This window comes from Dromiciops gliroides, chromosome X (genome assembly GCF_019393635.1).
Source record: "Dromiciops gliroides isolate mDroGli1 chromosome X, mDroGli1.pri, whole genome shotgun sequence".
Lineage (NCBI taxonomy): Eukaryota > Metazoa > Chordata > Mammalia > Microbiotheria > Microbiotheriidae > Dromiciops > Dromiciops gliroides.
The window spans coordinates 3,312,584-3,335,314 of record NC_057867.1 but is presented as its reverse complement, the minus strand read 5'-3'; the positions used below and the strand labels follow the sequence as shown (position 1 = coordinate 3,335,314).

At 44.6% G+C, this 22,731-nt stretch overlaps 1 protein-coding gene and 1 long non-coding RNA gene across 2 annotated transcripts in view; one reads left to right on the top strand and one right to left on the bottom strand.

Moving 5' to 3' along the window:
• Nucleotides 1-77: 77 nt before the first annotated feature.
• Nucleotides 78-22,107, top strand: LOC122733450. The gene is made up of 3 exons (XR_006353851.1): nt 78-158; nt 14,369-14,449; nt 22,011-22,107. It is a non-coding gene; the product is annotated as an uncharacterized LOC122733450 (long non-coding RNA).
• TAF1 (TATA-box binding protein associated factor 1) overlaps nt 5,210-22,731 on the bottom strand; it is a 43,661-nt gene continuing 26,139 nt past the window's right edge. The window contains 8 exon segments of the mRNA XM_043973876.1: nt 5,210-8,279; nt 8,529-8,706; nt 9,251-9,404; nt 10,387-10,512; nt 11,858-11,974; nt 12,066-12,133; nt 19,693-19,777; nt 19,860-19,952. Coding sequence (XP_043829811.1) covers nt 8,060-8,279; nt 8,529-8,706; nt 9,251-9,404; nt 10,387-10,512; nt 11,858-11,974; nt 12,066-12,133; nt 19,693-19,777; nt 19,860-19,952 — 1,041 coding nt within the window. The 3' untranslated portion in view covers nt 5,210-8,059.

Sequence of the window (22,731 nt, the reverse complement as noted above, 5' to 3'; positions counted from 1 at the left end):
TTTGGCAGTTAAGAGATCATTGGGTAATACATGTGAGATCTAAAAAAAGAAAGTTATTAATGTTACAGAAAATAAGGGAAAGTTTCATGGAGGAACTGTCTTGGGAAGTAGGTTTTAAAGTGTGGAAGGGTGTAGAAGTCTTCTGAACATGTAGAAAGGTGAGAAAACTGGGGGACAGCGTGGGGGAGGGACTTTTAGAGGGGCATATGGATTGGGATTTGGGAGGGTGGGGGGAGACGATAGGGGGACTTTTGGAGGGGTGTATGGATTGAGATTAGATTGAAAAGGTAACAGGGATAGGGTAAAAAGAGAAAGAAAATAGTAAAAATAAGATGGAAGGAAATTTGTGAATAGCAATAATAACTTTAAATGTGAATGGGATGGTGGCCTGGGACTCGTAGGTGAAGGCAGCCTTTTCTCCTCTCTCTGCTGTAGATCCTAGCTAGGCTTTCCTATCTTTCTGAACTCCACGTGGTCTCTCTTTACTTTTTAATAAATGCTTAATGCCCCCCCCCAAATGTGAATAGGATGTTTATAGCAGCTCTTTTTTTTGTGGCAAAGAACTAGAAATTGCAGGGATGCCCATCAACTGGGGAGTGGCTGAGCAAGTTGTATCGTATAGTTGTGATGAAATACCACTCCGCTATAAGAAAAGATGAGCTCACTAGCTGTGTGACCCTGGGCAAGTCACTTAACCCCAATTGCCTCACTAAAAAGAAAAAAAAAAAAGAAAGGATGAGCTCAATTATTTTAAAAAGCATGGAAAGGGGCAGTTAGTTGGCACAGTGGATAGAGCACTGGCCCTGGATTCAGGAGGACCTGAGTTCAAATCTGGCCTCAGACCCTTGACACTTACTGGCTGTGTGACCCTGGGCAAGTCACTTAACCCCAGTTGCCTCATCCAAAAAAAAAAAAAAGAGCATGGAAAGACTTGAATGAATTGATGAAAAGCGCAGTGAACAGAACCAAGAAAACAGCAATATTGTTTAAAAGAATGACTTTGAGTGAATGTCATTTTGACTATTATAAATATACAAATTAAAAATAAAGGACATATGAAGAAAGATGTTATCTGCATCCAGAGAAAGAATTGAGAACTAGAAGTATGTATAGAATCATTTTCCATAAGTGTGTACATATATACACATATGTCTAATGGTAGCCATCTCTGGGGGGGAGGGGAAAATAAACTTACATGATTACTTTGTTGTATCTTTAGGGGAAATAGTAGATTTGAAGTTTCACGTGCAAATTCTCTTTTTTATTGTCCTGTGTCATGGAAAGGCTTGTTTTGTTCCATGAATAGAAAAATAAAATAAATTTAATTAATTTAAAAAGATATCATGGGGCACTTTGAAGAGAGACCCATTTCAATGGAATGATGAGATCAGGAGCTAGATTGTAAGAAGAGCCCAAGTGGAAGCATCTGGTATAGACAGCCTTCTCAAGGAGTTTAGCCACAAAAGGCAGCAGAAACATGGGATGATAGTGGGAGTGGAAGGAGTGAGCGAAGGTTGTTTGAGGATAGAGGGGAGGGATGTGGGCATATTTTTAGGCAGTAGTAGAAAGGGGCAGCCGTGGACAGGGAGAGATTGGAAATAAGTGGGCTTGTTAGAGGAGGAACCAAGATGGAACGGGGGTCATTTGTGTATGTAGCCAGGTTTACCTTAACAAGGAGAAGGCCCACCTCATCCTGGGAGACAGGGTGAAGGACATGGTAAAAGAAGGTACCTGGGTGATGTGAAATAAGGAGAAGGGGAGAAGAGGGAACTCTCAGGAATGGCCAGAATCTTTTTTCAGTAAAATATGAAGCAAAGTCCTAAGGTGAGAGGATTGGGAGCAGGGGAGTCATAGGAGGTTGGAGAAGGGATGAAAAGATTTGGAGGGCTACTGTGGTAAGTGGGATAACAGTACTCATAACAGCTAACATTTATATAGTGCCTACTATGTGCCAGGCACTGTGCTAAATACTTTACATTGATTATCTCATTGGATCCTCACAACAACCCTGGGAGGTAGGCACTATTATCACCCCCATTTTACAGCTGAATAAACTGAAGCAAACAGAAGGTTAAGTGACTTCTCCAGGGTCACATAGCCACGATTGGAACTCAGGTCTCCCTGACTCAGGCATAGCACGTTATCCACTGCTCCACCCAGCTGCCATAAGTGAGTTAGTAAGGGAGAATTGCCTAGCAGCAGGGTCCCTGTTGCTATTGCATAACAAATTTGTAGTGGACCCAATCAGAATCATTGTATGATTTTCTTCACCTCTATTTAGAAGCATGTTGGGGGGGTGGGGACAAGGGGAAAAGTTGACCGATGTCAGGAGTGACCTCAGGCTGAAGAAGCTTGACAGGGGTGAACAATAGCAGCAACCAGTGAAATGATAAGGGGGCCAGGGACTCAAAAGATTAAGACAGTCCAGTTATTCCTGCCACATCTTGGGTTAGGAGTATGGCGCACCCTCGAGCTAAAAAATCCAAGAAAAAAATGTTTGACTCTCCCTTCATACCAGAGAAGTCTGAATTTTTTCTTTCTTTTACATTGCCTTTTTGTAAAATTTGAGTTAAGTTTTTGGTCATAGGCTCTGTGTCATCTGCTGGACTTTTTGTGTCTTCTGTGACGTCCATAAAACTCCCTTAAAATTCCTATTTAATTTCTTTTGCCAACACAAGATATGCAGAAACTGGGATATGGAATGGATAACTGTGTAGAGTTGAACTGGTTCACCAAGGGGTGAATAAAGATGGGGAAAGAGAGTGTGGCTAGTGCAGGGGTGAGGCCTGGGAAAGGACTTGAGAGGTTAAGAAATTGGAGGTCATGGAGCAGCCAGGTGGCACAGTGGATGAAGCACCAGCCCTGGATTCAGGAGGACCTGAATTCAAATCCAGCCTCAGACACTTAACACTTACTAGCTGTGTGACCCTGGGCAAGTCACTTAACCCTCATTGCCCCGCCCCCTCCCCATCCTCCCAAATAAATTGGAGGTCATGGTGTAGAAGAAGAGCAGGGCTTGCTAACTGAAGGCTGAGGGAAAGGTGGAAAACCAATAATCAATTGTGATCAGATATGGGAATTTCAGGGTTCTCGAATGTGGAGGGGGGACATTTGTGGATAATGGCAAGATCGAGGAGATGACCCTCTTTGGTTTCAATTTCTATGCAAATTCTTCTCATCTAGTTATCCATACCCAACCTATCTCCCGACCTCCAGTCCCACATCTCCCACTGGATGTCCTGTTGACATCTTCAACTCAGCATGTCCCAACGTGAACTTATGATCTTTTCACCCAAACCCTCCCCTCTTCCTAACTTCTCTGTTATTGTCCAGGACATCGCCACCCTCCCACTTACTCAGACATGAAACCTAGGTTCATCCTGCACTCCTTGCTCCCTCAATCCAATCTGTTGACAAGTCATCAATTCTAGTATCTCTTGTATATGCCCCCTTCTCTTCTCTGACACTTCCTGTCACCTTGGTGTAGGTACTCATCCCCTCATCTCTGGACTACTGCAGTAGCTGCTGGGGGCAGGGGGGGGTCCGCCTACCTCGTCTCTCCCCACTGCAGTCCATCTTCCCCTCAGCTGGCACAGTGATCTTCTATTTGACTCTTAAAGCCCTTCCCAAGTTGGCTCCTTCCTACCTTTCCAGTCTTCCTCATCCTCTACAGTCCCGTGCCATTGGCCTCCTTACCACATGACTTTGTCCTAGTCTGTACTTTTTCACTCACTATCCCTTGTGTCTGCAATTCTCTCCCTTTTCATCTTCATCTCCTGGCTTCCTTCAAGTCTCATTCAGCTCCACTTCTTCCTTCCTTAAGAAGCCTTTTCCAGTTGCCCTTAAGGTTAGTGCCTAACCTCTAAGGTGACCTCCAATTAATCTTGATTGTTTATACAGAATTGTTCCCATTAGTGTGTGAGCTTCTTGAGTCCAGGTATTCTTTGTGCCTTTCTTTGGATTTCCAGGCCTTAGCATAGTGCCTGGCCCGTGGCAGGTGCCTAATAAATGCTTGTTGACTTGGATCAACTTGATTCAGGCCAGAACTCTGGCATATCCTACACGTAGGAGGCAGGAAATAGATGATGGAGACTCTAAAAGGTATGGTCAAACAGATCAGAGGAGAAGCATGAGAAAACAATGTCATGAAAACCCCAGAAGGAGAGAGTGTTTGGGTGGAAATGATGGACAACAGTGTTCAGGGCCGCAGAGAAATCAAAGCTGATTGGGAACATGCAAGTGGCTTGACATAGCACTAGCATGCACTCAAAGTCAGCTTGTAAGGGTTTGACAAGTGAGTGGGAGTTGAGGAAGTGATGAGTCCACATAGCTCTGAGTGTGTTCTAAATCTGTGAAGGTGGATTGCAAAGTATCTTTAAGTCATGGGGCACAATGGCCTCATTTTTATTTATTTATTTTTTTTTAGTGAGGCATTTGGGGTTAAGTGACTTGCCCAGGGTCACACAGCTAGTAAGTGTCAAGTGTCTGAGGCCAGATTTGAACTCAGGTCCTCCTGACTCCAGGGCCGGTGCTCTATCCACCGCGCCACCTAGCCGCCCCACAATGGCCTCATTTTGGAGGAATAAACCGAGTCCAAGAGACTGCTCAAAGTAATGGCCAGACTCCAAACCCAGCACATGCTTCCATGTCCTGGCTGTACAAAAAGGACCCCATCACACTCGCCTCCCATCCCCCCCAAGTGTTACGAGACTGTGATGTAAGATCAAGTACATAGCAAATTTGGTAATTGTGACTCAGTCTAAGAGCAGGTGGTGTAAGGGAAACAAAGGGATAACTTTGAGAGCTAGACTCAAATGGAAAAAATTTCTCACCCACCTTCGTCTGATGTCCTTTCCTTCAGCTCTCGATAGCCATAGTGCTATGATTGGACCTGCCCGGGGCCCCTGAGGGGAACAGAATAAGTCTCTCGTCTACATGCCAAGTTGGTTTTAGCCATCTGCCCTCAGTCAGGCCATCAGGAATATTTATCGAGTACCCACTGTGTCCAGCCACGTGTTAGTCACAAGATAAAGTGGCACAAGTTGTCCTGCCTTTTAAAAGCTTCCAATTAGGGAGACAACACCCACAATAAATGAATAAACACTAACAAGGCAGCAGATTGTCCACTTAGGACCCTAACTAGCACCCATCTCACCAGGGGAAATACTTTGTGGGCTTATTGGCACGCAAAATGAAAGTCAGGTTTCAATTCAGTTGAACAAGCATTTATTAGGCACCTATCATTATTATGAGGCACAAGGCACTGGATTTTATGCTAGGGGCTATAAAAGACACACGGTCCCTGTCCTCATAGAACTTACAATTCACTAGGCAAGGTAAGACAGGTACACAAATAGCTACAGTACAAAATCCAACATGATTACAAACAAGCTATGGAGAAATAGCACAAAGCAGGTAGAATGGGGTGGGGCAGGCACAGGGAAAAGGAAGAAGCATCTATCTAGCACTTACTGTGTGCTAGGCACTGTGCTAAGTGCTTGTTACAAATCTAATCTCATTTGATGTGAATTAGACCTTGATCTAGAGGTAGGGTTTCTTTCTTTCTTTCATTTTCAGTTCTGAATTCATACCCTCCTTCTTCCCCCTCTGCCAAGGAGTGTGGTTTCAGTAATCAAAGCCTGGGGTAGGATTAGCTTGCTTTAAGTGCATGCCCTGTCCTCAGATTTTCTAAGTTACTCCCTGCCTCAAACTCTAGCAGGACATAGAGACCCTCTCCTACATGGCTGGCCTTTTAAACTTAGCTTTTTGACTCCTTATCACATCCCCAAAGTTGCTGCTTTAGACTTGGTTCACTCTTCTCAAGCCCCAATCTCCAGTCCACCCCAACCTCACCATCCTCTCAGTACAGTGACACAGGCATCCTGCCCACAACAGTTATCTACTTCTAATAATCCAATTTGGCCAGAGGATCATTTTGGGGCAGGACTTATATAAAAACAGCCAGTATACTCATAACTTCAGTATGACTTTTATTGTTAAACATATATTTAAAAACAGGATGCATTCTGGGCACACGGGAGGTACATATGAAAAAAGGCAGATAAAGAGACCTTCACAACTAAGTCTAAAATGTCTTTGGTAGTTAATGAAGAGTCACGTAATCAGAGCTGAAAGATGATGGTCACGGGGAGGATGGATTGGAAAAGGGAGACTGGAGGCAAGGTTGGGAAGGTGAATGGACTAGGGTAGTGGCATTGGGGATGAAAAGGAGGGGCCAGAAAATGTAGCAGCTTGCTTAGATGTTCAGGGTGGAAGAGTCAAAGATAAGAAGCTTGGATCTTTAGTGATAAAGATGATATAATGGTATCATTCATAGACAAAGGAAACAGGACAGGTTTAAGGAGAAAAGAGGAGTTCTGTTTTGGATGTGTATAAAAGAAATTATTCGAGGCCTAAAGGACTTACTCTCATAGCCTTAGCCTAGACCTAGACTTACCTAACACTGTTTCTTTACATCTGGATTGTCACTCCAACAGCTCGAAGGTCAGGACCTCTTAAGGAACAAAGAAAACCTCATAGATATTGGTTTGTGGTTTAGCTGGAAGCCCTGTTTCCTTCCCATTGGGGGCAATGTTTTTGAGCTTCAGGTATCAATTGCCAGCCTGCATCTCAGCAGAGGTTTGCAGCAGAGATAGAATTGAAAGCCATAAGCCTAAAAATGATAGTTGAAGCTCTAGGAACATCCAAGATTTCTGAAGGAGAATGAAGAGAATGAATAGCAGGAGTCTGAGGACAAAGCTTAGGAGAGCACCTGACATTTAGGGAGCTATAAAAGGAGATCAAGGGAGAGACAGGATAGTGTCATTGAAGTCAAAGGAGGCTCCAGTAGCCAATGGTGACAAATGGAGACAGATCAAGCAGAAAGAGGACTAAGAAGCAGCCAATGAATTGGCTAAAAGGAACAAAGTTGACCTTTGAATGAATGGCTAGAAGCCAGTTGAGAAAAGAAATGAGTGGGTGGGGAGGAAGTGAGGTAATAAATGTAGGCTATTCTTATTCTTACTAAAAGTTTGCCAACAAAAGGAAGGAGAGACAGTAGCAAGGCCCAGGGAAAGGTTTGGAGTTGTTTTGTTTTGTTTCAGGACATGGGAGACTTGAGCACCCTGGTGGGTAAAGGAGCTAGCAGGAAGGTGTGAGAGGTGTTTGATGATGGGTAAAAAATGAGGTCCAGAAGAAGGCAGGGGAAACTAAGTTGAGGACACACAAGGAAGAGGCAATTTCCTCTGAGTCCAGAGCGTAAGTGAAAACCAAGAGGCTTTGAACTAAGGGGGGGGGGGGGGGAGAAGAGGGAAGGAAAGGCACGAATCTCAGATAACTTCTCAATACTGAGTCAAGCTCATCCTGTTGAGAATGCAGGGGTTAGGGTGGGCTGGATAGAGATGGGGGGTGGAAGAAGAGTGAATCAACTTGGGAACCAGCCATTTTCGGGTCGTGTTAAGGAGTTGAAAGGGGGGAAATAAAAGGCTAGCCTTGCAGGAGTGGGCTCTATGTTCCAACCAGGGAGTGGAGGCAAGGGCTTAGCTGGAACGTCTGAGGGCACAGGATGCTTAATTTGTTCAGGGTAAGGGACAAAAGCACCTCAAGCAAGTTAGTTATTCAAAAATGTCCCACCTACCCCCATGCCCTTTGACCAATGCTGAGAAATGAAGCCAGAAGAAGAGGAAGGGAAGTTTGAGAGAAGATGGAGAGGAAAGTTTTGAAAATAAAACGGTGAGGGGGCAGCTAGGTGGCGTAGTGGAAAAAGCACTGGCCCTGGATTCAGGAGGACCTGAGTTCAAATCTGACCTCAAACACTTACTAGCTGTGTGACCCTAGGCAAGTCACTTAACCCTCACTGCCCCACAAAAAAAAAGGGGGAAAAAGAAAATAAAACGATGACATCCAACCCAGTAAGGCTGGGAGGGAAGGTTTATTATTATTTCGGAATAATTTAAAAAGAAAGAAGTCTAACATGGTCATCTGGTGGCTCAGACACTGTACAGAATATATACACACTTGGGGAAAGCTAAGAATCTCAAGGAGGTCCCAAGGAAGAGCCTCATTCCTCAGAGTCCGAATCACTGTCTCCAGGAATTGAGTGGCAGTCCTCACTGTCGTCCTCATCCTCGGACAGACGAACTTGGCTGAGGACGCTGGGCCCACCGCGTTGCTCTTCTTCCTCTTCTTCTTCCTCCTCTGATACGTCATACCCGCCTATGCTGCTAAAACTCGTATCTCTCGTATTCGATTTGGGGTCAGGCTCCTCATAGCTGCCATAACTGAGGAGAGAAAGTCATGGGTTCGTCCAAGTCCTTGGACTCAGGGGATGTCCTCACCCTCACATGAGTTAAGTGACCTCCCCCGGAGACCCCAAATGCTGCCCCTGCTCGTCAGAGACTTCATGGACAAGGAACTTAGACAAGAGAGACCACCCTTTCTGCAGAAATCAGAGCGTGCTGCTGTGCCCTGGGAGCCCATGGTAGGATGCTGGACCCCAAGGACCCCTCCTTGCTGCTGATGCCTATTACCTGATGTTGCTGTCCTCCATCCCATGAGAGGCGTCACCAGCATCTCCTTCATAGGACATCATGCTCTCGTCATTATCCATGCCCATTCTTGTGTTCTCTTGCAACACATGGGGCTGTTTGGGCCTCATGCCACCAGATTCCATGTCAGAGTCACTGCCACTCTCACTCAGCTGGATAGCTGTGCAAATGGAAAAGTACTGGTTCATTGGCCCATACCCACCTTACCCTGAGTCCTGTGCCTCGGCAGGATGAGCTTGCCAGAAGCACGACCCAGGGGCCTCTCCAAGACAATTATTCATAGTATTCATAGATTCATAGATTTCTTCCTTCAGGGCTCTCCTGTGCTAGGCTCCTGGTAGTCAACTGCAGGATCTGACATTTGAAAAGTGGAGTTAGATTTCTTTCCTCTCCCTCAGTAGCCAATTTCTATCTGTTTTGCCGTTGTTAGATTATCTTCTGTTCATCCCTTTGCCATATTGGACATACCACACACCTCTTAGCCCTGGCCAATATTAAAATTCGGCTTATCTAGTCCTCCCCCCCATTCTTAGCACCTCTTCTGCAGCATCTTCCCCCAGATGGCTGCGAGTTATCTAATTATGCATGACTGGGTTGGAGCTGCAAGGAAGAGAGATGTCTGAGAAGCCAGCGTATGGTCAACAGCTTTCAGCGTGGCTCTAAGATTGCTATGGTGAGTGAGATGGTAACAAACCAAGACTTACAGGAAAACGGGTTATCTCCTTCATCGTCACTCCCAGCATCTTCTTCCTCATCTTCTACGTCAGACATGAGCAAATCTTCATACAAGACACTAGACTGAGGCTGCTGCGCAGTCCCCTCCTCTTCATCTGCGAGGTCACCATCCCCTTCTTCCTCCTATATCACACAGATGGACCAAAACGTTTGCACTAAGGGACACAAGTGACAGACCAGAAGCCACTGGCACAACCCCATTCAGCAGCTCAGGAAGAGCAATGGGATGCGGCAAGCTATGCTGGCTACTGCCCTGTGCTGATGGGGCTCCTGTCATGAGGATACAAGCATACTCACTGGGGCTGGAGTCTTAGGTTGCCCATCCTCCTCCTCCAACCTTTCAATATCTACATCAGAGTCTTCCCTGCCCAGCCTACCTCAGCCCTGGCACATCTGAATAAGGAACACAAATAGCACACCATTGAGTGGGGTGCCAGCAGGAGTGGTCACCCAGAACTCAGCGTGGAGTGGTCAGCCAACCCACTAGCGGGGGCTGTTCATGGAGCTTAGGGTCTCTGGACTTTTCCCTGAGTTCCTTCTCTGGGACCCATCCCCAAGTCGAGAATGAGACCCTAGAATATGAGAGGGTAGGTATCTAGTCCATTCCTACTACTTCTTTCTATGTAATGTTAGCGAGAGCTTCCTTTTTAATCATAAGCTTTCTTTAGGCTGAATTATCCAGCTTGAGAGATGACCAAGGAGACCTCTTGGGACTCTCATCCATTTCACTGAGGACCCCTAAAGAAAGCTAGAAGAATTTCTTGCCTCCTGTCCCCTACAGAGAATGTTTTTCAGTCAGCTCCTGAAATTAGTTCTTTCCAAAGTCCGTTCTTCCTTAAGAAAGAAACCCAATTATGCTTTCTTCTTTCAGCTGCCCATCAGGTTACCCTGGCCTATCTGTCACTTTTCACAAACCTAAGCCTTACTTGCAGTTTTGCTGTTGTACCCATCTGGGACCTAGGACCCAGGGGCCATTACCTGATTCTGTCAGGAGTTAGTCATGTGACCTGTCACTTTTTTGTCCACATTTCAGGCCTTCTTGGCAGAAAAGGGCTAGTGGCTCGTCATGGCTAAGAACCCATTTCGAGAGGGAAGCAATCCTCACCTGTACCCCCCGCTTCTCTGGGGTGGTAGTTGGCGTGTCCATGGTAGACATATTACTTTCATCTTGGTATACTGAGGCATCTCGAGACATACTTAGGGATGTGTTCATATCAAAAAGGTCAGGAGGCTGTGGCACAAAACATATTCCTTAACAATTCTTTAGAAGGGGAAAGTAAGAAAAGTTTAGAGAACCTGCCATGAGGAACACTCTTGTAAGAATCAAGGTAAAAGGCAAACCAGGTTTGGAGGGATTTACAAAGCTGCCAAGTCTACTGTCACAGTAGGGCATCTGCTGCATGCTGAAAACAGCAGAAATGTCAGGGCTTTTTACTTTCTTCTAAGCCTTATAGGCCTGTAAGGTCAGCGGTAACTTACACAGCTACTTTAGAGATGAAGAAAATTTGGATGTGGCATTTCAACACAAGCAAGAATATGAAAGAGTTTTTATGGACTGTTTTCTGTAGTACCAAAAAAACAAAACAAAACAAAACAAAAAACCAGAGGAACAGAGGGAAACTTGGACAGAATAAGAAAAAAAGAATTCTTGGTGGGGTTTGGAAAGAGTTTAAAAAATTCAGAAAAGATTTTCTCTTAAAACATAACCAATAATCAGCATAAACAAGTAACCAGTATAACCAATTCTTTTCTTTCTTTTTTGGGAGGCAGTCAGGGTGAAGCGACTTGCCCAGGGTCACACAGCTAGTAAGCACCTGAGGCCAGATTTGAACTCAGGTCCTCCTGACTTAAAGGCCAGTTCTCTATCTACTGCATCACCTAGCTGCCCCATCAGTTTCTTTTCAAGTATAACCAAGCCTCTAGAAACTACGTTAGAAACTTAAAATAACTCTTTAAAAGGCTCCAGAAAGAGAGCCAACATTGCTTTGCTAATTCCCACCCTCCAAGCATGCCAGCCTCCTGGCATTACAGCTTAGATAAGTATAGCCAAGGATGAGTCAAAGTAGGGAGGCAGAGGACTGGATCACCCTCATCCCCATGTGATATAGGCAGGTCTCATGCTGATATAAAAGCCAAGTGTAAAGTCAGTTCTCTGAGAAGGGGGATGGGCAGCCAGGAGACCCACAGGGCACAAGAGCAGTGTGGCCCAGCCCTACAGCCACCAGGGTTCTCTGCTCAGTATAGATCCTGGGAAGGTCTGAAAGAAAATCCTCATAGAAAAGACCAGGAAATGACCCAATCCAGGAACAAAAAAAAAGTACCAGACGATCAGTCTTGAGGAATGAGTAAGGACACCAGAGGAAGAGGCTGTGGACACGTCAGAGAGCAAACCCCTCTCTCTCTCCACTGGCCCCGGGGCTGCCCTCTTTGGAATTCAGCAAGATCATCACCAAAGCACTCCCTTAGCTTGGCCTTGGAGACATGGGAGCATGTGGGCAAGGGATTGAGGACAAAGGCCGGTTCAGAAGCCAGTGCTCCCAATTTTCTGCAACAGAAGATTCCTGGGCCTCACTCACCTGAGGTGTATAAGGCCCTGGGGTCATTGGGTCTAGACTTTCTAAGTCAGCCTCTTCCAAAGCTGCTTCCTTAGCTGTGCATATGTCTTTCTCAAGCTGAGTCAGGTGTTCGTCATACTAGAAAAACAACCAAAATGGAATGAATTACCCCAGGAATGTAGGAAATATGTTCAAGCTGGGTCCCAGAGAAGCCAAGTTTGCCACCTACCTCAGCCAAAGTCTGGTGACAGATGTTCACAATCTCCTGAGCAGTTTTCGTGTACTGACTGTCCGAACCTATGACAAAAAAAGAAGCCTTCACCTTGGCTGCTGCCAGGGCTCTAGTTCTCTATTTTACCACCAGAATAGTGTCATTATCTTAGCACCCTCTGCCCCTAACTACTTTTGTGACCTTGGCCTATTCACTTCTCTGAGGGACTCAGTTTCCTCCTCTACAAAAAAAAACCAAAAAACAAAACTGGACTAAGGGACGCCTGGGATCCCTGCAGCTCTAACCCCATGAGACTGATCTCAGGCTTGGCATTTAGCTTCATTATTTGGAGGTGTATGTCAGCTAAATAACAAAATTCTCCATTTGAATGAAGATGCTTCCCATCACCTGACTCAAATGATAATTGGTACATTGGTCTCCAATGTTTAGCAGAGCATGAAGCAGAGAGAGCTGGTCTGTGTATGTGAACCACCCCAAATTCTGTATCCACACTGATCACAAACTTCTTTGAGAACAGAATGGCCTAGTTAGGGGAATGGCCCTCTCAGAGCTCTGGCCTAACACAAATCCAAATAACAGGATGATGCCATCAGTGCCCAAGTCAATGATTCCCCAGGGCCAATAGAGCCAGAATCAAAAGTCGGGCCAGGAACACTCCAACTAAGTGAGAAGAGAAGCTTAACAATTCAGGAATCTGGAGAGTCCTAATCTCTTGTGGCCTTATTCGATTCTCTGGGCCCTCAAAAACTTTGAGGCTAAGAGATGAAGACAATTAAGAGGCACCGTTTCACAGTGACAGACTACTGCAGTTAAAATGGCAGGAGTTCCTCCCGAAAGGGGTCAGTACAGCCATGAGGCTCTCGTAGTACTCTCTACTACTTGGGTCAAATCCAAAGAGGGAACCAAGCCCTGGCCAGTGAGAGAAGAAATCATGACTCTACACAGATCTCAACCTCTCAGTAGCTCAAGTTCTTCACTTCTAACATGGGAATAGATCAATGTGTTTGTATACAGCTTGCCAAGCCCTTTCCTTTCCATCCAACAGCTCCTAAAATGCCACCTCCTCCAAGAAGCCCTCCCGAATTTGAAACGAGGAAGATTTCTCTTCCATTCCCCATCTCCCCTGGACATACCATTCCCAGGACTTAAAACCCCAGTAAAGACACTTAACCCCTTATAATGTCAGAGTTCTTATTTACATATTTGTTCCTGTTTCTGTATGTCTTTGATATCTGTTTTCACTTGTCAGTCTTAGAGATTCTAAGCTCACAGAGTGCAGGGGCCATGGCTATTTAGCTTGCTAACTATACCAGGTACCTAAATTGGCATTTAGGGTTTTCTTATGAGAACAGTAGTGATGGAGTTGGTAAACTAATCGAAGCCATGAAACAAAGGGCAGGAAAATCCAGAGGTGATCCTGTCACTCTCTTGGTGCTGACAGTTGTGGGCTTCACAGCTGACACACAGAACTGGGAAACAGAGTGACAAGACATGCAGAAATGACCTGGGACCTTAAGGAGCCCAGAAAAGACAACTGAGTGGGAGGCCAAATGTATTTGTTAACTCTCTAAAGAGTTGCTATATGAAAAATGGTGGCCACATTTTCAACATCTCTGCTGATTTTTTTAAAAGAAGAAAGGAGATTAGAATTACAGCAGGGGGGTAGCTAGGTGGCACAGTGGATAAAGCACCAGCCCTGGATTCAGGACGACCTGAGTTCAAATCTGGCCTCAGACACTTGACACTTACTAGCTGTGTGACCCTGGGCAAGTCACTTAACCCCCCATTGCCCCGCCAAAAAAAAAAAAAATTACAGCAGGAGGATGTCTAAAATAGTGGTACAGAATAACTTCTGGTCACCAAAATAAGTAAATGAATAACCATTACTTTGCCTTTTAGAAGAATGGCCAAGTGGTAAAGGCAAGTGAAAGTTTTACTGAATTAGAGTCTGGAGATATATTGCCTGTTTTTTTTGGGGGGGAGGGGGGTTGCAGGGAAGGCATATTTGTTATGGTTTCCCAGGCATACAAGAAATCCTTAACCAGCTATGGCCCCAACCAAATCTAGGGTTAACGATTTAATTCTGAGGACTTCTAAAAGTGTCTATGTCTCTAATGTCACTAAGTAGCCTAGAGGGGACAGTCCGGGCTGAGCAAGTGAGGGAGCCTCATTATTACCAGTAGGCAGCATTTGGCCGTTAGTCATCTGGGAGTGTACAGTTGTTAGAATACAGAGACATTCAATATGATTCCAAACACCAATCTATATACACAATAATTCTTTGGTGCCTTCACCCCCAGGATGCCCCCAGTACCGAAGAGGGAACCCCTGCACCTTGGATATTTTGGCGACGATGGGATGCTTTGTGGTTGAAGATACAGGTGAATGTACATGATCTCTCTCTCTCTTTCTCTCTCTCTCTCTCTCTTTTTCTTTCTTGTTAAGCCATGGCCCAAAGCAACTCCAAACAGATTGCTGAAGAAATTAAAAGCAGTCCTCCTTAAAAAGCAGCCTCACTCAGATCAATGTCAACTCTGACAACAGCCCTAGGAAGCTGGACTCTACCAGAACCAAAAAACATTTCTGTTGTCATCTCTTAAGTTTGCCTCAATAGTAATGTCATAAGACAGAAGGGCTGTTACATGCTCTGTGTTTCCAGTTAGAGGGATAAGCAAGCACCAGGAATAAGTGATCTGGAAGGCTTTAGTGAAAAACACCGTCTTAGGGCTATACCAAGTTGGAGGCAACAATGGACTATATGAGCAGGGAGGAGAAGATTGAGAGCTCTCTGTAAGATACTTTCATGGATGAGCCCACAAATCCTGCTCTAATGACCTAGTGGGACTAACTTCCCAGGAAACTTCAGGAATTCTGGTGCTGATACTTCCTCAACAGAATTTGGGGATTTTGTCAAATCCCTTAGTTAAATAATTAGTCTTAGTTATATATTCTCCCATTAATCCAATGATGAGAACCATTCCTCAAATAGTGTTGCCTAACATCCTTCCTCCTAAGTCAAGTAACCTCCATTTGAGGTGATGAATAGAGCACTGGACGTGGAGTCAGGAAGAACTGAGAACAAATCGAGCCTCAGAAACTTTGTAGCAGTGTGACCCTGGGCAAGTCACTCTTAGCCTCAGTCTCCTCCTCTGCAAAATGAGGATAAATAATAACATGCTTCACAGGGTTGTGAGGATTAAATGAGAGAATATATGGAAAATACTTTGCAAACCTTAAAACACCATATAAAAATGATTATTTTTCCTCCTCCTCCTCTTATGTAAAACAAAAATAGATTAATTAGCACCATGACAGATAAAGGGGTGGGAAATGGATATTTGCTGACATTCATCATGTAAAATTTTTTTTTTTTTAGTGAGGCAATTGGGGTTAAGTGACTTGGCCAGGGTCACACAGCTAGTAAGTGTCAAGTGTCTGAGACCGGATTTGAACTCAGGTCCTCCTGACTCCAGGGCCGGTGCTCTATCCACTGTGCCACCTAGCTGCCCCTCATGTAAATTTTTTTAAAAGACTGTATTTAAGGAGCAACCATATGGACTTCTTCAGTGCTAGCAAATTCTTGCAGAAATGAATGCTGATAAATCTACTTGAGCATGTCCTAAGAAATGGGGCCTCATCTAAGTTCTTTGGTTATTACATAGAATGTGGGTCAAGTATAAAGATCCCAGGACCCCAAATTAAGAGGCAAGGACTCCGAACCAAAGCTTAAAGAACCACACATAGAGATCTGGAACTGGGGACTAGCTCAAACTTTGAAGGAGGGTGTAGAGCCTGTACTTCAGGTATATCTGGTGGGCTTCTCAAAAGGACATATTATAAATGCCCATTTGTTTGGACCCTCATTCAGACACTTTTGAACTTGGTTTAAACTAAATGGAAATCACACGATGAGGAAAATAACTGACATTGGCCAATAAGTTAATATAATGACAAATAACTCACACTAACTAATACTGTTTCACTAAAAAGAAAAAACTGTGTATAAGGCTGATCTGTTCCAGACTCAACCCAAGAACAATAGGTTATTTGGTTTGAGACCATTATACCATTATAACATGGTCTCACTTCGAAAGCAAATTCATAGCAAGGGACTCTTCCCATCTCACTTCCTCCATACCCAGCCAAACCCAGCATTATCCCAGTGCTCCAGTGTGTTTTAAATACATTAACTAATAAACTAAGCTTGATCACCTAACCATCTTCCTTCACAATGAATTATTTGAAGAAAATCATTTGGACTCAAAATCTTGGGATTAGTCTAATTCAATACAGTTTCCTGGTTCACTGGGCAGAAGATATGAGGAAAGCTGAACCATATAAGTTACCTCTCTATTTTGACCCTTAAAAACAGGTCAGAACCATTGTTTGTCTAGTTATTATAATAAGATACACATTTCTTGTGATAGAGGAATCTTTAAACATAATCCTTGTTCATTTATCTTGGCATAAAATGACAGAAGTGGCTTTTTTGGCAAGATCTGCCTTTTTACTGCAACACTGTATTTTATGTGGTTAAAGTGACCTTGCTTCCACTCTGAGTGGGGTTAAAAAATCAGTTTGTTTAGAATGTTTCACATACTATGGGCTATCAAACAGGATGTTACATTGTTGAAAACTTTATCCGTTTTAGGTTTTAAGATCAAGTTGCTATTTACAATCTTTCTGTGGAAAATGTGGCTACTTGTGCCTGAGCTATGAATTAAGAGGAAGGCAACGTGGTACTATGTTGAAGTCAGAGGCCTCAGTTCAAATCCCACCTGTGCCATTTGCTGCTCCCTGGGTGACCTTGGACTAGTCTCTAGTTCCCTTTCCCTTATGGGTCAGAGATTATGTGGTAATTTGGGGCAAAACATTAATTTGCAGTACTATTACTTTAGACTACTGGATAATGGGCTTCATGTTCATCCTTTAATAGGCTTTGTAATTCTCAGCTGTGGGAGAATGTCAGAGAAACAGGCAGGGCAGCAAGATGTCCCTTGTTGGGGAAAAATTTGGTGATGGGCCTGCTGAAATGTTCCCTGGCACAAGAATGCAAACTGAGTAAGAATGTCTTATTTCTTCCTGAAAATTGTATGAGCCTCTTGGTGGCATGGAGGGGGACCCCAGGATCTCAAAGGGCCTGACAGCAGAGGCCTAGCAATGAAGTATGTCTGAAGACCAGCCTAATGCAGGGCAGAGAGGCTCAGAACTAGACAATTGGCCATACTGGAGTGTGTGTGTGTGTGTGTGTGTGTAGGGGAGGGGGGGGATGGATTCCCCCCCCAAAAAAAAACAACTAATAAAACCATCTATTAAGATCATAAGGAAAAGTTCTACTCTACACTAGTAGGTAGCTAAGTGGTATAGTGGATAGAGTGCTGGACTTCAAGGTAAGAAAACTTGAGTTTGAATCCTGCCTCAGACTCTTTCATTCCAATTTTAGTATATGTGCTGCCGAAGCGAGCACCAGACTCTTTCTAGCAAAGTCATTCAACCTCTGTGCCTCAGTTTCCTTAATTGGTAAAATCAGGATAGCAGCACCAATCTCAAATGAGATAATGCATGCTGCACAGCACTGCCAGCCTGTGTTAGTGACAGGACAGAGAGCTCACTGAAGTCACAGACCTCTGGAAGTAATGCTTTTGTGCTTGTCCTGTAAAGAGTTCCTAGCCATTTCAAACTTGTGGTGGGGAGAGGGGTATCCCTACTGGGTGTCCTAAGAACCTGGGCTCCCCACATTTTTGGGACTCCCTGGGTAAAAGTTCAAGAGAGAATTGGGTTTTGTTTTTTCAAGCCCTGTGAACAGAGAGAGCTGGGATACCTTCAGAAGCAGAGCTCTTGCCAAGAACGTTTCACACACCCCAGGGCCACCCATTGGTTTGGACTGGTGGCCTTCACTCCATAGTGGTTGTCTCTGCATTCACAGACTCAATGGAATGGAAGCTCCCTGGGGGGCAGGGACTGTTTCCTCTTGGTATTTGTATCCCTAATGCTTTGCACAGAGTCTAGCACACAGTAGGCACTTCACAAATGCTTCCTTAATTGTGTTTAACTGATAGACCATTAAGTGACTTCTGATCTTTCATCAATAATCTGGATACTTGGAGTTTAGCAAAAAATTGCTAAAGAACCAACGATCCCCATGTGGAGTTGGAAGGAGAACAGATATTCATATGTGCCACGGTTGCATTTAATGGGCAGGTTTCTTGGAATGGATTTCCAAAAACTTTTATTAAGAATTTCCCCCCCTAACCAGGTTTAGAATTTGGGGGGCTATTGGGCACAGTTTAAGGCAACCTGTGAGCTTAACCTATGACATTTTTTGAAAAACTGTCCATGCTGTGAGAAGCCTGACTTGGTGTGAATGCACTGCTGGTGGGGAAGGCCTCTCACTCAACTCTGGTTATCAGGATTTGCACACCCAGTTACAAAAAGCGTTCCTGTGAGGTAAAGCTACCTGTTTTGCTGGATTCTTGAAGGAGGGATTACTAACCTTTCATTGGTTTTGTCATAATTATTATTAACTGGTCTTTCCGAAATCCATCAGATATCTGACTACCACAAGGCATGCTCATGGAAGGCAGTATAGACAAGTGCTCCAAAGTGGTCTAGGGGAAGCTGAAATCCTAGCTAGGGGCTGGAGAGAATAAAGAACAAACAACAAGAACTAGAATAGTGGCAATACATGACACTGTTGTTAGCTTCTGCTTTCTGACTTCTACAAAATTGCCACACTGGGCTGCTGACTTTAGGTCATACCTGGCAAAATATCCCTAAAAGTTAACCAAAAAAGCACAAGGAAAAGTGACAGGGCTCATGCCAAGGAGATGGGGGTGGGGATGGAGGAGGAAGGTGACAATGAAGCTGGCTCCCCAGAGGATTCCCAATTGCTGGTTGAATAAGGTAGGTTAAGAGGAATAGAATGGCTGCCTTCCTGGGTCTTTAGGTGGAATGGTAGCACTAGCAAATGGAACTTCTAATCAAATGAGTTACTTTCAATATATTGCCTGTCAGTTGGGAAATCTCTCATTTACCCCTTCAGCCCTTATCCAGAATCTTCAACTCTACAATGCACTTTGGAGAACATCTTCCCTGGCCATTTTTACAGGCATCTGTTTCTGAGTACATGTGGAACAAGATGCCTTTGAGACCTCCTGAAATAGGTATTCAGAGTACACTAGGTGACTCCTTTTCTCTAGCCTGCTCTAAGGGTTGGGTCACAATCGAGGTTAGGTAGCTACATTGGCCCCACGTCCTCAGACCAGTCTACTTTCCCGCTCCATCCAATTCAATATTTCATGGGAGTCCAAAGTATGCCTTTTTGAACTTCTCATCCCCAGGGTTCAGAGGTAACCTCAGATGATTCTGAGGCTGTGCCACAAAGAACCATTCTTATTTCTGGTTTTCACTAAGCAAGACAAGCACCCATAAGAAAACAGATTTTTCTGTCCACACAGAGAAGCCCAGCCAAAAACAAGATTATCTCGTTCTGCTGAGCAGAGCGCCACACTCCAAGGGGCTCAAGGCTCTACCTAACTCTAGCAATGTAACTCTGGATCTCAACAAACGATGGGAGAGCAACAGAGTCCTCCCATCTCATGGGGGAGCCCCTAGAAATACTCACCGTTGTACTTGATGCTGTTGGCTAGGATAAGGTTTACATCATCTAGGAAGGCATCTCGATTCTGATACTTGTGCTTAGAAATGTTCTATAATTAGAAGAGCCAAGCAGTTAGATACAAACTTACAAGCAGGAAGTTCCAAAGGGATCTTGCCAACTCCAACACTCACCTTGCGGATAGTTTCCAAGTCCATTGGATTAATGATCACTTTATAATAATCTGGAACAAACTTCTTATTCACTGGGTGATGAAATGGCCAAGACTAGAGGAAAGAGAAAAATGAGTAACTCAAAGTGACCTTCCACAAACAACATTAGCTTGACCTTCTACTGTTCTTCTGCCCTAATCTTGACCACCCCTCCTCTCAAGTTCACACTAGAAAACAATCCTCCAGCTAGGCTCAGGATTTCTCAAGAGCAGATGCCTAGAATTAACAACCCTATGAGCTAAGAAGCACAAGGGGGAAAGAACCTTAGTTCATCAGTACCACAGCAGTGTTCAACAATAGAGCACTCAAGTGCAAGTTTCTTCATTAGGATGCTAGCTGCTCCCCCGTGTCCTACCACAGGCATTTACCTGCCAAGAGCCATACAAACTGAAAATGCAGGACTACCACATAAGGGCTACGTGTTTCAGGGAAGGCCACCACATGGCAAGAACCTCTGTCCTCCACTCACATATCATCTATGTTCCAAGAGATCAGGAAGAATTATGGAATCTTAGCATCAGAAGGGACTTGAGAGACCACCTTGCTCAATCCCTACCTGATGTAAGTAAGAGTCTTCTTTAGAATAACATCCAGCTTCTTGAACACTTGCACTGACAGGCACCTTACTACAACACAAGGCAGCCAGCTCTGTTTTTGGAACAGCTATAACTATTTAACTGCATATACAACGACAAAAAGTTCCCTCCATGTTAACTTCCACTCACTGGTCCTCATTCTCTAGAGCCAAAAAATAATTCTGCTGCTTCTTCCAAATGACAACCCTTCACACATTTGAAGACAGGTATTATTTCACCTATAAGTCTTCTGTTCTTCAAAACAAGGATTCTCACTTTCTTAAACCCATCCTCATAGAACCTCTCTCTTCTGGGCATGCTCCACCTTATCAATGCCCCTCATAAAATGTGGTGACCACCACTGAATCCAGTACTCCAGATGTGGGCTAACTAGGGCAGAGGACTATTATAGCTCTGGTTCTAGACCATGCCTCTATTAGTTTGGCCTAAGGGCATGTCAAAGGGCACAACAGCCACATCAGGCCCTTTGCATCTCTTGTTTAAACAATTTTAATAGCCTCCTAAAATAGTTTCCCTTCTTTCTTATTTTCCTTCTTGTATACACATCTGCCAAAATAATCTAAAAGCCCAGTTCAGACAAAACAAAAGAAAAAAACCAATGGACGCTTTTTGCCTCTAAAAAAGAAATACAAACTGGCACATAAGGCCCACCACCAGCTGGCTCCAAGCAGCCTTTCTAGCCTTGTCTCACATTACACCCTTCATACAATGTTCCAGCTGTTCCCCACATTCCCTGAGGTCACACCAGCCTGGAATGCACTCCCTCTTCATAGACACCTTTTAGAATCTCTCTTATCCTTCAAGGCTCAGGCTTGGATGCCATCTCCTCCAGGTAGTCTTCCTCGATTCCCCCATCTGAAAATGTTCTTCCTTCTCAAATTTTACTAGAGAAATTTGTCCTAAACTTTGCTTTACACCCGCCATACTTATCTCAGTAGAAGGTAAGCTCCTTGAGGGATCATGCCATTTTGACATTTTTGCCTCTTATGAATCCTGTAGTCAGTCAACTGAAAACCTGCAGATCTTTTTCATGAGAACATTTTTAGCTCTTTCCCCCCATCTTATACTTGTATAGTTGATTGTTTTAAAAAACCAAAGTGCAGGACGATGCTAATGAATGGCTATTTGATCCCACCCTAAGTTCAGTCCATAATTCTAGTCTCAGATAGCTTTTGAATCCTGATTCTGTCATGATATAAGCTACTTCTCCAGGCTTCATGTCACATACAGATGTATAAGCAGTCCATCTATGCCAACATCTGTGTGAAGCAACATGATGTAGTAGACAAAGTCAGGAAGACCTAGGTTTGAATCCTGCCTCAGACACTTACTAGCTGAATGATTCTGGACAAGTCATGTTACCTTTTGGGGCCTCAGTTTCTTCATCTGTAAAATGGGAAGACTAGACCTGATGACTTCTAAGGACCCTTCCATCTCTAAATGAGTGATGAACATACTGAATAGAATGGCAGCACCCCTCCCATCCCCACCCCTGACCACTGCTTTTTGTTTCCAGCCCAGTCCTCACTGCCATCATCCAGGGAGACAGCTCCTATGGACAAGGGGCCAGCAACCTCCACCAGCCGCCACCTACAGAGCAATTTAGCCAGCCTAGCTGAAGCAGCCAGGCACTTTGAGAGGGGGACAGTAGGCAACATGTGCCAAGTAAATCAAACCACCACCAGCACCACCACCTTGACCACCATCAGACCCTGATGGAGAGAGCCAAGGACCCCAGACCCCGAGAGCCTTGGAAAGAGCAATGCTTCCAGCTTTGTGGCCTCAGCCTTCCTCCCAGGAAGCAAACCCTGGGGAGATGCTGCCTGGGGACTGACTGCTCCCACAGGTGCTACCGACATAGCTACCAAAGACCCTGAAAGACATGGCCACCAAAGTCCTTGGCCCTGTCCAATGGCTCAACAGCCAAAACTGAGATGATTTTATCAGTGAAAATGCCAGTAGGGAAGAAGCCTGAGCACCTGCTTTGCTGTTCCACCCTAAGGACCATGGGACTTTATTTTCACCTGACCTTGCTGCCGAAACCTTTCCTGTCTGTTGTCTCCCTGTTGGAATGGGAGCTTCTCAGAGGGCAAGGACCATGAGACTTTTCTCTCCACATGCCCAGGGCTTGGCACCTAGTGAGCACACTTCATACATGTACTCATCTCTCTCCAGGCTGATGGCACAATGCTTCCCCTCATAGCCTTTCCATTCCGTCTTCTACCTGTGTGCCCCAA